The sequence below is a fragment of the Moschus berezovskii genome, chromosome 19, assembly GCF_049115385.1.
Source record: "Moschus berezovskii isolate FMDL1 chromosome 19, NW_MosBer_1.0, whole genome shotgun sequence".
Classification (NCBI taxonomy): domain Eukaryota; kingdom Metazoa; phylum Chordata; class Mammalia; order Artiodactyla; family Moschidae; genus Moschus; species Moschus berezovskii.
Genome location: NC_142478.1, coordinates 49,381,571 through 49,392,930, shown reverse-complemented (window position 1 = coordinate 49,392,930; position 11,360 = coordinate 49,381,571). Strand labels below are relative to the sequence as shown.

The 11,360-nt window shown below is 44.6% G+C and overlaps 1 protein-coding gene across 1 annotated transcript; it reads left to right on the top strand.

The window, feature by feature from the left end:
- The first annotated feature begins 651 nt into the window (after nt 1-651).
- Nucleotides 652-5,775, top strand: RAN (RAN, member RAS oncogene family). The gene is made up of 7 exons (XM_055405309.2): nt 652-724; nt 1,352-1,397; nt 1,842-1,926; nt 2,006-2,131; nt 3,296-3,483; nt 3,611-3,781; nt 3,871-5,775. Exons 2-7 carry the CDS (start codon nt 1,362-1,364, stop codon nt 3,913-3,915), a joined length of 651 nt encoding a protein of 216 aa, XP_055261284.1. The 5' UTR covers nt 652-724; nt 1,352-1,361; the 3' UTR covers nt 3,916-5,775.
- Nucleotides 5,776-11,360: the final 5,585 nt, after the last annotated feature.

Genomic DNA, 11,360 nt, shown 5'->3' with positions numbered 1-11,360 from the left:
GATAGCCTTATCCCTGCAAGCGTCTGGAACCTAGTCATTGCATCCCTGTTTGTCACTAAGATGAAAAGAGCTGCCAAGGTTGGACACACTAAATTTCATCATCCTTTTTGCAGAATAAGGCCACAAAAGCTGCTGACCACTTAGATGTCCTAAAGAAAAGGTGGCTGGCTTTCTACTTTTGGTAAGTTCCAGAATGATACAGGGGCGCCAGGATGGAGCGGGAGGGGAAGGGGGATGGGGCGACCCGCACCCCAACATGGCGCCCGCCCCGGGCCTGCGTGCCGTGTTTGTACGCGGGGGCAGGGCCTTTGTGTGGGCCACCCCGCGAGTTTCCCGCCCAAGGGGGCCTCGGCCTCTCCTCCCAGTCCTGTTCCCGCGGTGGCAGCAGGGCGCGCCGCGTCGCCGTCCGCGCATGCGCGCGCGCGAACCCGCCCCCGGGCTGGCGCACATGGCCTCGTGGGCCGGCGTGCGTGCGCGCGACCGCTTTGCCTCCCTCGCCCGGTGCGCCGAGAGCCTCTCCCTTACGCGCCAGGCCGACGGGTGAGGCCGCCGAAGCCTGGGCGGCCTGCGCGCGCGCGCGTCGGGCCACGTGGGAGCGGCGCGGCGCCGTTGCCCCGCCCTCCCTCGGCGCGCGCCGGCGTCGGCTGCGTCTCCGGGCATTTGAATTGCGCTTCCGCCATCTTTCTAGCCCTCAGTCAGACGGGCGCGGAGACGCTTCTGGAAGGTAGCGGGGCTGGGGCGGGGGCCGTGGGGCTGCGGTGGGGGCGGGTGTTGGGGGGTCCAGGCAGCGGCGGGCGGCGGCCATGCGGAGGCGGTTTAGCGAGTCCTCTGGGCGGAGAGTTCTCGCTCCCCCGCCGCGGAGGCCGTGAGGGCGCCGGGACGCGAGCTGCGGTCGGTCGGGCGGACTGTCGGTGCGGAGGGCTGGCCGGCGTATCGGCCACTTGGGAGGAGGGGAGACGCGGCCGGGCGGAGGGCCGAAGGGCGGCCGCGGGGAGGGCCGTGGGGCGGCCGGGACGGCGCGGCCTGGCCGCCGGCGGTGACCAGGCGCTTTCGGCGCGTCGGCCTCCACGCCGAGCGGGCCTCCGCTCCGCCCGGTCTCCGCTTCGGGCGTGTGCGCGCCGCGATCCGGCGGCCGGGGAGTGCTGCCGGAGAGCGCTGCCACCGTCGCCATCCACTCTCGGCCCCCGCCCACCCGCGTGTGTGTGTCCTGGGGGTGGGAGGTGGGGTGTGCGCGGCCGGGCTCCTCGGCGGAGGCCTTTGTGGGCCTGGGCACGTGGGGCGGGTCTGGCCATGCGGCCCCCGGCCCGCCCCGCCGTACAGCGGGCCTTATTTCTTTCTCCTTTCCTCGCAGTAACATCGCGATGGCTGCCCAAGGAGAACCCCAAGTTCAGTTCAAAGTAGGTAACGCTCGTGAGCTGGGGGTGTGCTGCAGTGAACACGAAGGGCTCTGAAGGAGAGGCAGCTTTGGGGGGCACTCTATTCCAGACGGTCTTACTTGCAGGATCTCCTTTATGACCGCAAGCGCGTGCGGCCGGCCTGCTTCGTCAGCCAACGTGCTTGTGCTGCGGCAGTGCCTTCGGTCCCCCGATAACGACATGGGGGTGCTGGCCCCACCCTGCGGACAGGGAAGCAGGGCTCAGAAAGTTTCGCTGATGCGAGTCGTTCGTTAGATGGTTCAGGGCCGCTTGATTAAGATTCTTTGTTGTAAATGTATTTAGGTGGTACATAAACTTCTGTCGTGTAAGTTAAATTGTCCAGAAGATCTTAACACCGTCATAATCCTTGGGTCCTGAAAGTGTTACATGTTTTGGTGTTTACTTCAAAAATTTGGTTTCCGACAGCTTGTTTTGGTTGGTGATGGTGGTACTGGAAAAACTACGTTCGTGAAGCGTCATCTGACTGGTGAATTTGAGAAGAAGTATGTAGGTATGTGGGGGGAACCATTTGTGGACATGTATGTAAAATATTTGTGTTCTTTGACTAATTTGCAATTCCTATGTTCCAGCTACCTTGGGTGTTGAGGTCCATCCTCTTGTGTTCCATACCAACAGAGGACCTATTAAGTTCAATGTATGGGATACAGCTGGTCAGGAGAAATTTGGTGGACTGAGAGATGGTTATTATATACAAGGTAGGTATTTGATTTGTAACAAGTTTTTGAGAGGATTTGTAGCTTAGTCTCCAAGGTTACTTAGGACTAGATCTACTCAAGTAAAGATGTTGGTAATACTGACTAAATTGGAAATTGTGTGATTCATTCAATTCAAAATGTACTGACTCCAGGGAGGTGACCATTTGAGGGGAAGAAAATTTTGTGAAGGTTGTCTTGTGCCATTTAATTGATTGCATGCTTGTGTCATGATAGGCACTGTTTTGAAATACACTGTGTAGTTTAAGTTGAGGCTCTTAATTTGAAGGCAGTAAGCAAGAGACAGTTGTTGCTATAGCTTCAGTATTTGAGAGTTTATGTTTGGGCATATGTTTTGGTGATTGTCAATAATTATTTCTTGTGCACTCCATTAAAAAGGTAGTGAACCATTTGATGGACTTCCTTGGTGACTTAGTGGTAAAGAACACTCCTGCCAATGCAGGAGACACAAGTTCGATCCCTGGGTCAGGAAGGAAATGGCAAACCAGTCCAGTTTTCTTGCCTGGGAATTCCCATGGACAGAGGATCCTGGTGGGCTAATCCATGGAGTTGCAAAAGAGTCAGACATGACTTAGGGACCAAAACAACAACGACCCATTTGATACTGGGTCAGAGGACCTAGGCTTTCTATCTTATAAAGTGCTGTTGTAAGACCAGCTGATTTCTCTTTAATTGTACTAGGTTTTGCAGAGTATTTTTTTTTTAATGCTTGATTTTAAATTTAAAAAGGCAAAGGAAATAAATGCTTGTTATACCAAGCGAAAAAGATGAACAGAAAATACTCATCTAACACTCTTGCTCATTTGATGAAAATTGTTGGGTATCTTTCCATATCTTTTGCTTTCACTTGAGTACATATAAATGCAAGGGTCTCTCCCCTCCCCCATCCCCAATTCGTTAAAAATCCATAATATATTATGCTTACCAGCTTTATCATGGCTGTTTTTCAAAGGATAGATATTTAGATACTCAGAATATGGGAGGTGAATTCTGAAATGGTGGTTTATCATTGATCGACTTTAGATACATTCTGAGGCTGAGACAGTTTATGAAGTATTGCAGATGGAAAGATTAAATAAACATGGTAAGCATTTTTCTTTATGTAGTAAATTTGTAGGCTTGTGCTGATCACTGTGTTTCTTTCAGCTCAGTGTGCCATTATAATGTTTGATGTAACATCAAGAGTTACTTACAAGAATGTGCCTAACTGGCATAGAGATCTGGTACGAGTGTGTGAGAACATCCCAATTGTGTTGTGTGGCAACAAAGTGGATATTAAGGACAGAAAGGTTAAGGCAAAGTCAATTGTCTTCCACCGAAAGAAGAATCTTCAGGTATGTTTCTTAAAGCTTATAGAATTATAATCCTTTAGTTAAAATTATGATGCAAGTCCATTAAAGTGATTTATTGACGTGTTTGATGTGTGGGTTTTTAAAATTAACTTACCATTCTTTTAAACAGTACTATGACATTTCTGCCAAAAGTAACTACAACTTTGAAAAGCCCTTCCTCTGGCTTGCTAGAAAACTGATTGGAGACCCTAACTTGGAGTTTGTCGCCATGCCTGCTCTTGCCCCACCAGAGGTGGTCATGGACCCAGCCTTGGCAGCACAGTACGAGCACGATTTAGAGGTATGGTGTTTATGTCTCAGTGGTGAGTGCTTTTAGATTCCTGGTGCTTTTCATCTGGAGCATTGTAACATTTCCATCTCTTTGTCTAGGTTGCTCAGACAACTGCTCTCCCGGATGAAGATGATGACCTGTGAGAAAGTGAAGCTGGGGCCCAGCGTCAGAAGTCTAGTTTTATAGGCAACTGTCCTGTGATGTCAGTGGTGCAGCGTGTTTGCCACTTTATTATATAGCTAAGCAGAACATGTGCTTAATCTTTGGATGCTGAAGGAGATGGATGGGCTTTGGAGTGAATGTGGCAGTTAAAAAAAAAATACCTTCATTTTTTGGACCTGCATATTTAGGTGTTTTGGAACACAGTTGTTTCCTCCTTGAGTTTCAAATATAAGACTGCTATAGTCACATGACAATATGAGAGGTGGAATCTTGTTTGTTACTGTCATTCCCATTCCTTTTCGTTTAGAATCAGAATAAAGTTGTATTTCAAATATCTAAGCAAGTGAACTCATCCCTTGTTTAAATGAGCATTTTAAAACCTCTAACAGGGAAAGTTGTGCCATGTTTGAATTGCCTCTGCTATTACCACTTAACTTGAAGTCAGTCAGGTTAAATGCTCCTAATTTTCTGTATACTTGAATCATTTCACACAAACGTAATAACAAGTCAACAGTATTGTATTTGATAAGAGGTGTAAATATTATCAATAGTTAGGCTAATATAACACCTACCCCACCTGCTTTTGGGCTTAGGTAGTGTCACCTAGGGATGAGATTTATGTGACCTGTCAAAGGTGTGGTACCTGTTTTAGATGTTTAAAACAGATACCTTAATTATATTTGCATTTTATGGCAGAAGTAACCATTTTCTAATGTAGAGCTTTTCAAAGTCCAATGAAATCATACAAATGGTTGCAGGAACTTGAGGGACATCTCATCTGTTAACGAAAAATATGAATATAATTGTGCATTTACTTTTTTGTTTTTTGATGTTACATGTTTAATGTAAAGTTGGCATTCTAGGAAGATGTTCCATGTTTACCTGCTGTTAAGTACTCCCAAGCTTTAAAGGTTATCAAAGATTAAGGATTTCAATGGATATATCACAGCTTTGATGATTTTTCTCTCCCCAAAGAATTTTTCTGTGTGGTGCAAGAACACCACAGGATGCTGCAGCATAAAAGTAGGTCTTAGGTAAGCCTCTCAATGATGTGAACAGACTGCCAAACTTTCAGTAGATTAACCATTTAACGTATGGTTTCCAAATGTAAACATGAATTGGGTCTGTCTTGCCTGAGTTTGATCTCACTGACACCATACTGTAGCAATTAGAAATCAAGACGAGCTGTTTTCCTCTTGTAAGTACTACTGTACTATATAGTTCAGTTTACCAAAGTTCTTTAGATGTCCAGTTATCCTTAAATGATTACTTTCTTACCTAAAAGTAGGGAAGGAGCCTTTTTAAGTATATGGAAAAAGGACTATAAAGGATAAAATCGGATACATTTTAATTTGTTAAAATATTGAGTAAATATTAATAGATTCACTTACAGATTTGAATTGATGTATATGCTATGCTATATTCAGTTCAGAACCAGACTTTTAACAGATGCGAAGTTTCCCATGATAGATGAAATCTTTCATTGAAATACTTGAGGGATATGTGTTTGTAACCTTATGTAGAATGCCAGTATGACTAATACTCTGAAGCCTAAATGTAACAGTAAAATTTTGGGAGCTACTTGGAGGTGGGAGAGAATTTGAGTCATTCTTGGAAGAAAATTGCCAAATATACTGCTTCTACTTTGCCTGGATTTTCTGGATCATCTGGTGTTAATTACCTTGTGGGGGATGCATTTCTCTGTCTAGTTCACACAAATGGGGAAATTTCCCCTTCAATTTCACATCTGGTGTGTAATGGGAGGAGCCTGCAATTGAAAGCCAAGTTGGTATTAGCTTATTAAAACTGGTAAAAGTAAACATAAAGTGTTTCTGAAAGCAGTTTTGTGATATTCCTTGGCCAATTTTTAAGAAACCCTTTTGGTCCTATTGATCTCAGAGTATCTAGGAAAGGGCAGAGATTTCCAAAAATGCATTAGACTTGCAAAGACCAATTTCCGGGTTGATCTTGTGCCTCAGATTCTCCTAGTGAGAATTTGTTTTCTTTTGTAAAGAAAAAAATGACTTCAAGAAATAGTAATGAGCACGTGGGTTAAAATTGGTTTGACTTGCTAGTTGTACTTCTGAAACTAACCTCTTTTGAAGATGCCTTCACCTGTGTTGGGGCTGCGGGCATCCTCCTTGGTAGAACAACCTGGGACTCATCCTAAAATCACGTGTCAGGCAAACACTGCTAACAAAATGTTATGTGTGTTCACCTGCAAACCTAAAGCTGTTTTGGGGATGAAAAGACCCTGGCTGTTTGTATCTTCTCACTAGTTAGGGCTCTGAGTTATCCTTGGCAGCTTTGCCTGCTAGGTCCTTGTCATTCCAGGCTTTAGTTTTTTTCCAGAACCTGTACCTTGAAGTACAGAACCTGCAACTCCTTTTTAGCTCATGCATGGGGTGTTAAACTGGCTCAAGTATCCCTTGACAGTTTTGAATTGTGGAGGACTCTTGAAGAGGCCTTTGAACTAACTGCAAGGAGATCAAACCAGTCAGTCCTAAAGGAAATCAACCCTGAATATTCATTGGAAGGACTGAACACTTTGGCCACCTGATGTGAAGAGCCAGCTCACTGGAAAAGACCGTAACACTGGGAAAGGTTGAGGGCAGGAGGAGAAGGGGGTGACAGGATGAGATGGTTGGATGGCATCACGGACTTGATGGATGTGAGTTTGAGCAAACTGGGTGATAGTGAAAGAAGCCTGGTATACTACAGTTGATGGGGTTGCAGAGTCAGACCCTACTCAAGTGACAACAGCAACGGGTCCCTGCTGTGGCCATGTCCCTGAGCTGCCTCAGCCCTGGTCAGAACAGTAAATTTGCAGTTGACGTCTCTGTTACTAGTCTAATTGTGAGGGCAAGGATTGTGTGTTCTTGCTTGCTGTGCTGTGCTCAGTCGTTTTCAGCTCTGCAACCCCAGGGACTGTAGCCCGCCAAGTTACACTGTCCATGGGGATTCTCCAGGCAAGAATACTGGAGTGGTTGTCATGCCCTCCAGGGTATCTTCCCAACCCAGGGGTTGAACCCAGGTCTCCAGCATTGCAGGTGGATTCTTTACCGTTTGAGCCACCAGGGAAGCCCCATCTTGCTCACTTGTGTCACTTGAAGATGAGGGGTGAGATTGTTGGGAATGGGGTGGGAAGTGGCAGGGTTTTATGCCATTTACGGTCTGGTATTTTGAAGTATTTTCTTCTTGGGATTTGTAGTTTGCATTACCTTCTATCCATTTATTCCAGATAGTCTCCTTAAAGGAGTGGGGAAAGTGGTCCATCAGGGACTTTGCCAGATACGAGTCGTTAGATTAGGACAGTTAGGTTAGATGATAGGTCTGTTAGATGCTAGGTGGAAAAAGACCCTTGCTTTTAGTTTTCAGTTCCTTGCCTTTAAGGAGCAAAGTAGATGCCATTCCAGATATGCAGTATTTTTCTAACATGGGCAGTTCAGTCCCTAAATTCTGAGCTCCGTGCCCTGGGGTGTAATGCTGGCCTTGCAGCCTTCATCTTGGGAAATGGGCAGTCAGGCACCTGCAGAAGTGTCATGACTGAAGTGGGTGCTAAGATGGAAACTTGGACAGTGCCTTGCAAGCATGACAAGAATTGAATCTATTTGAGTCCTGGAAGGGAGGCCAGTGATCTGAAAGTATCCTGAGAGAAAAGTACTTGAGGCAAAGTGCCAGGGCAGAGGTTGTGGCTGGAGAGGGCATTGGAGGCCCAGGATGCAGGGTGGCTGGAGGCTCATAGGGGTTTTCAAGCCCATAAGAGTCCACACTCAACGGGAGCTTTCGGAGAAGGATCAGAGTGGCCTTTTAGAAATTCTCTTGGCAGCAACAGTGGGTGCCCAGGGCCCAGTGACAGTTGAGCCTTGCCCTACTCAAGTCCACTCTTGACATTTTGCTGCAGTATTTCAGAAAATGGAGGATGACGGCGTGGTTACAACATGTTCATCCAGCTAGCATCTCAGTGAAAATGATAAAATATCCACAAGAAATTCCAGGCTTCATCTCTTTTTGTTAACCATTTTCTTTCCCCAACTTCACTGAAACATAATTGACACAAATTGTATTTATGGTGTGCCATGTGATGTTTTGATATACCATATGAAATGGTTACCACAGTCAAGCTATTCAACAAATCCATCACCTCACAGTTATTTTTTGTGTCTGGTAAGAACATTTCGCATTACTCTACTCAGCACGTTTCAATCTTAAGGATACAGTATTACTAACTACAGTCACCATACTGTACCTTCTTGGGTCTCCAGACCTCATTTATCCAGCATAACTGAAACTTTGTGCCCTTTGACCAACACCTTTCCTTCTCCCCCTCCTGCACCACCCCCTTACCCTGGCAACCACCTTCCTACTCCGCTTCTGAGTTCAACTTCTTAATATTCCACATAGGACTGTTGCCATATACTATTTGTCTTTCTGTCTTTGGTTTTCTTCACTGAGCATAATGTCCTTGCAGCTCATTCATGTTGTAAATGACAGGATTTCCATCTTTTTTTAAGGCTGAACAGTTTTTCATCATATGTATGTGTATGTAGTGTACACATTATATTTTCTGTATCCATTCATCTATCAATGGACACAGGTTAATTCCATATCTTGATTTTTGTAAATAAGTTTCCTTAAGATGAAGGGGTGAAAAATTAAGGTGCTTCCCCAAGCAGTAAGGGTGAGACTTTAACCTATTTGATGTTATGAATCGAAGGCCAGTTAGTTTACAGAGAAAACTATTGGTTAGGAGAGATGGTTGTATTGTGGTCTTCTAGGCATGAAAAATGGGAAACCAAATTGTTAGGAAGAATGTTCTAGACAACACTAGTAAAGTGAACTGATGGGCAGTCTGGGGGTGAGTAACATTTGCTTTTTTATTGCCTTACATGTCTGTTTTTTTTTTCCCCCAAAGGGAAAAATGTCATATACTTTATATATTAAAAGTTTAGGGATTTAAACAGTTAAAACATACACAGCCACCACATTTTCCACTTACTTTTTAGAGGTAACTGTTGTCAACATTTTGTTGATATTTCAAATGTTTCCTCAAAGAGTGGGATTATACTATAATACTGTTTCATGACCATTTCCCACTTTATCCTAGGGGCTTTTCTACATCAGGTGGTTTTATGCCACTTTCAATAATTACCTAGTAACCCACAGCATGGACAGGCCATCCCATTGTCAGACACATTATTCCATTTGGTCAGATTGTTTCTTTGCTCTTCTTTTGGTTTTCAGGAATGAATCTAGTTCTTATTTGCAAATGCACCAAAATCACATGTCCTTTCATCTCCGTGTACTACTAAAACTTCCATGTTTCTAAATTTTAACTTAAAAGATATCTCTTTTTTTGTCTGCACTGGGCCTTAGTTGCAGTATGTGGGATCTTTAGTTTGGGCATACAACTTCTTGGTTGAGGCATGTGGGATCTAGTTCCCTGAGAAGGGATTGAACCCAGGCCCCATGCATTGGGAAGGCAGAGTCTTAGTCACTGGACCGCCAGGGAAGTCCCTCTAAATTTCAAGTTTTTCAGATGGGTGGAAAATCAAAATTATTTAAAAAATCTTTTGCATTTGTGTTTTGCCATATTATCCTCAACTTTATATCCCCAGTGTCTGACGTGATGCAAGATGCACATATAATAGTCCCTGCTGAATAAAACACATTTAATAGTTTCCTTGCTGCCACATATTCTGTGAATACATATTTTGTGTTTTTCGAGATACTTGAATTCCAGAGATACTCAAAGTGAGATGTGTACTTTTACGTCCTTTTAAAATATTCATATTGTGTTATGCTCCAATCAGAGCTCAGAAAATATTGACTGGTGATGGGATTGGATTTATAGGGAGAAGATCTAGGAGAAAAGTAGGGCTAATCAAAGAAAACTGCCATGAGGATAGGAAATTGAAAGAGCAAAAAAAAATGATGGGAGCTCACTAGTTTCTTTTTGCCAGCAATTTTGCCATTATAGGTGTATTTGTACATTTTATTAATAATTGCCAGTAATTAAATAGTGGGGCCGAGGTGGCCTGTTCCTTCCACTGAGCAGACTGAAGAAGAATGAGTAGCTAGGAAATTTAAGAAGTCCTGTTCCCTGAATTTTCATGATTTCCCCTATACTTATGAGATTGTGTTAGCAGGTAAATTTTGTCATAATACAGAACTGTTACTCAAATGGTGACTTAAAACTGTAGTTGCTGGGACTTCCCTGGTGGTCCAACGATTGAGACTGTGCTTCCACTGCAGGAGGCACAGGTTCGATCCCTGGTCAGGGAAGTAAGATCCCACATGCTGTGTAGTACAGCCAAAAAAGCAGGACCTTCCTGGTGGCTCAGTGGTAAAGAATCCACCTGCCCATGCAGGAGACACAAGTTCGATCCTTTGTCTGGGAAGATCCCACGTGCCAGAGCAACTAAGCTGGTGTGGCACGACTCAAGCCTGTGCTCTAGAGCTGCAGCTGCTGAGCTCTCGTGCTGCAGCTACTGAAGCCTGTGAGCCTAGAGCCTGTGCTCAGGAACAAAAGAAGCCACTGGAATGAGAAGCCCACACACAGCAACTAAAGTAAGCCCCACTCGCCACAACTGGAGAAAAGCCCGTGCAGCAATGAAGACCAAGCACAGCCATAAATAAATAATAAAAATTAAACAGAAAACACAGAACAAAACCAAAGAACTTCTCTGGTTCCCACCTCAGTCATCACTGTCTGTGACCATCACTTCCTCTAGGCTTCCATCTAGACCCTCTGCCCCTGATAACTTGACTCCAGAAGCAATGTTCCTGTCCTCACCCTCACTGGCATTAGAAATGCTGTCCCTATGACTCACTTCTGATTCAGAGCCTGGGGCTGGAGGACACATGTGGAGTCCCTCAGAGCCTTTTGCTCTGCTGTGGGAGATACAAAAGAGGGTGCTTGGAAAGAAACGGGACTGACTTAGATCCAGAACAAATCTGGAGTTCTGTTAGAGCGAGGTGCGAGATGGCTTTGGGGGTGATCATTTACCCTGTCACACACTGTATTAAAAACAACTATGTACTTTTCAAATAATTGCTAAGAACCAACTTATTCACATTTTTTTATATAACTACAGGAACATTTATACATATGTATGGTTTGAACCTTTTTTTTTTTTCCTTAGAAATAGGCAGGGAGATATCTGGTTGCAGTTTATGAAAATCATTGTGTCTTAAAAGGCATTGTCCCATTTACAGTAACTTGGATACACCTAGGGATTATCGTACTAAGTGAAGTAAGCCAGAAAGAGAAAGACAAATATGATATCACTTATATATGGAGTCTAAAATACAATGGAAATGAACATATCTATGAAACAGAAGCAGAGACACAGAGAACAGACTGGTTACCAAGGGGGAAGGCGGTGAGAGAGGGATGAATTGGGAGTTTGGGGTTAGCAGATGT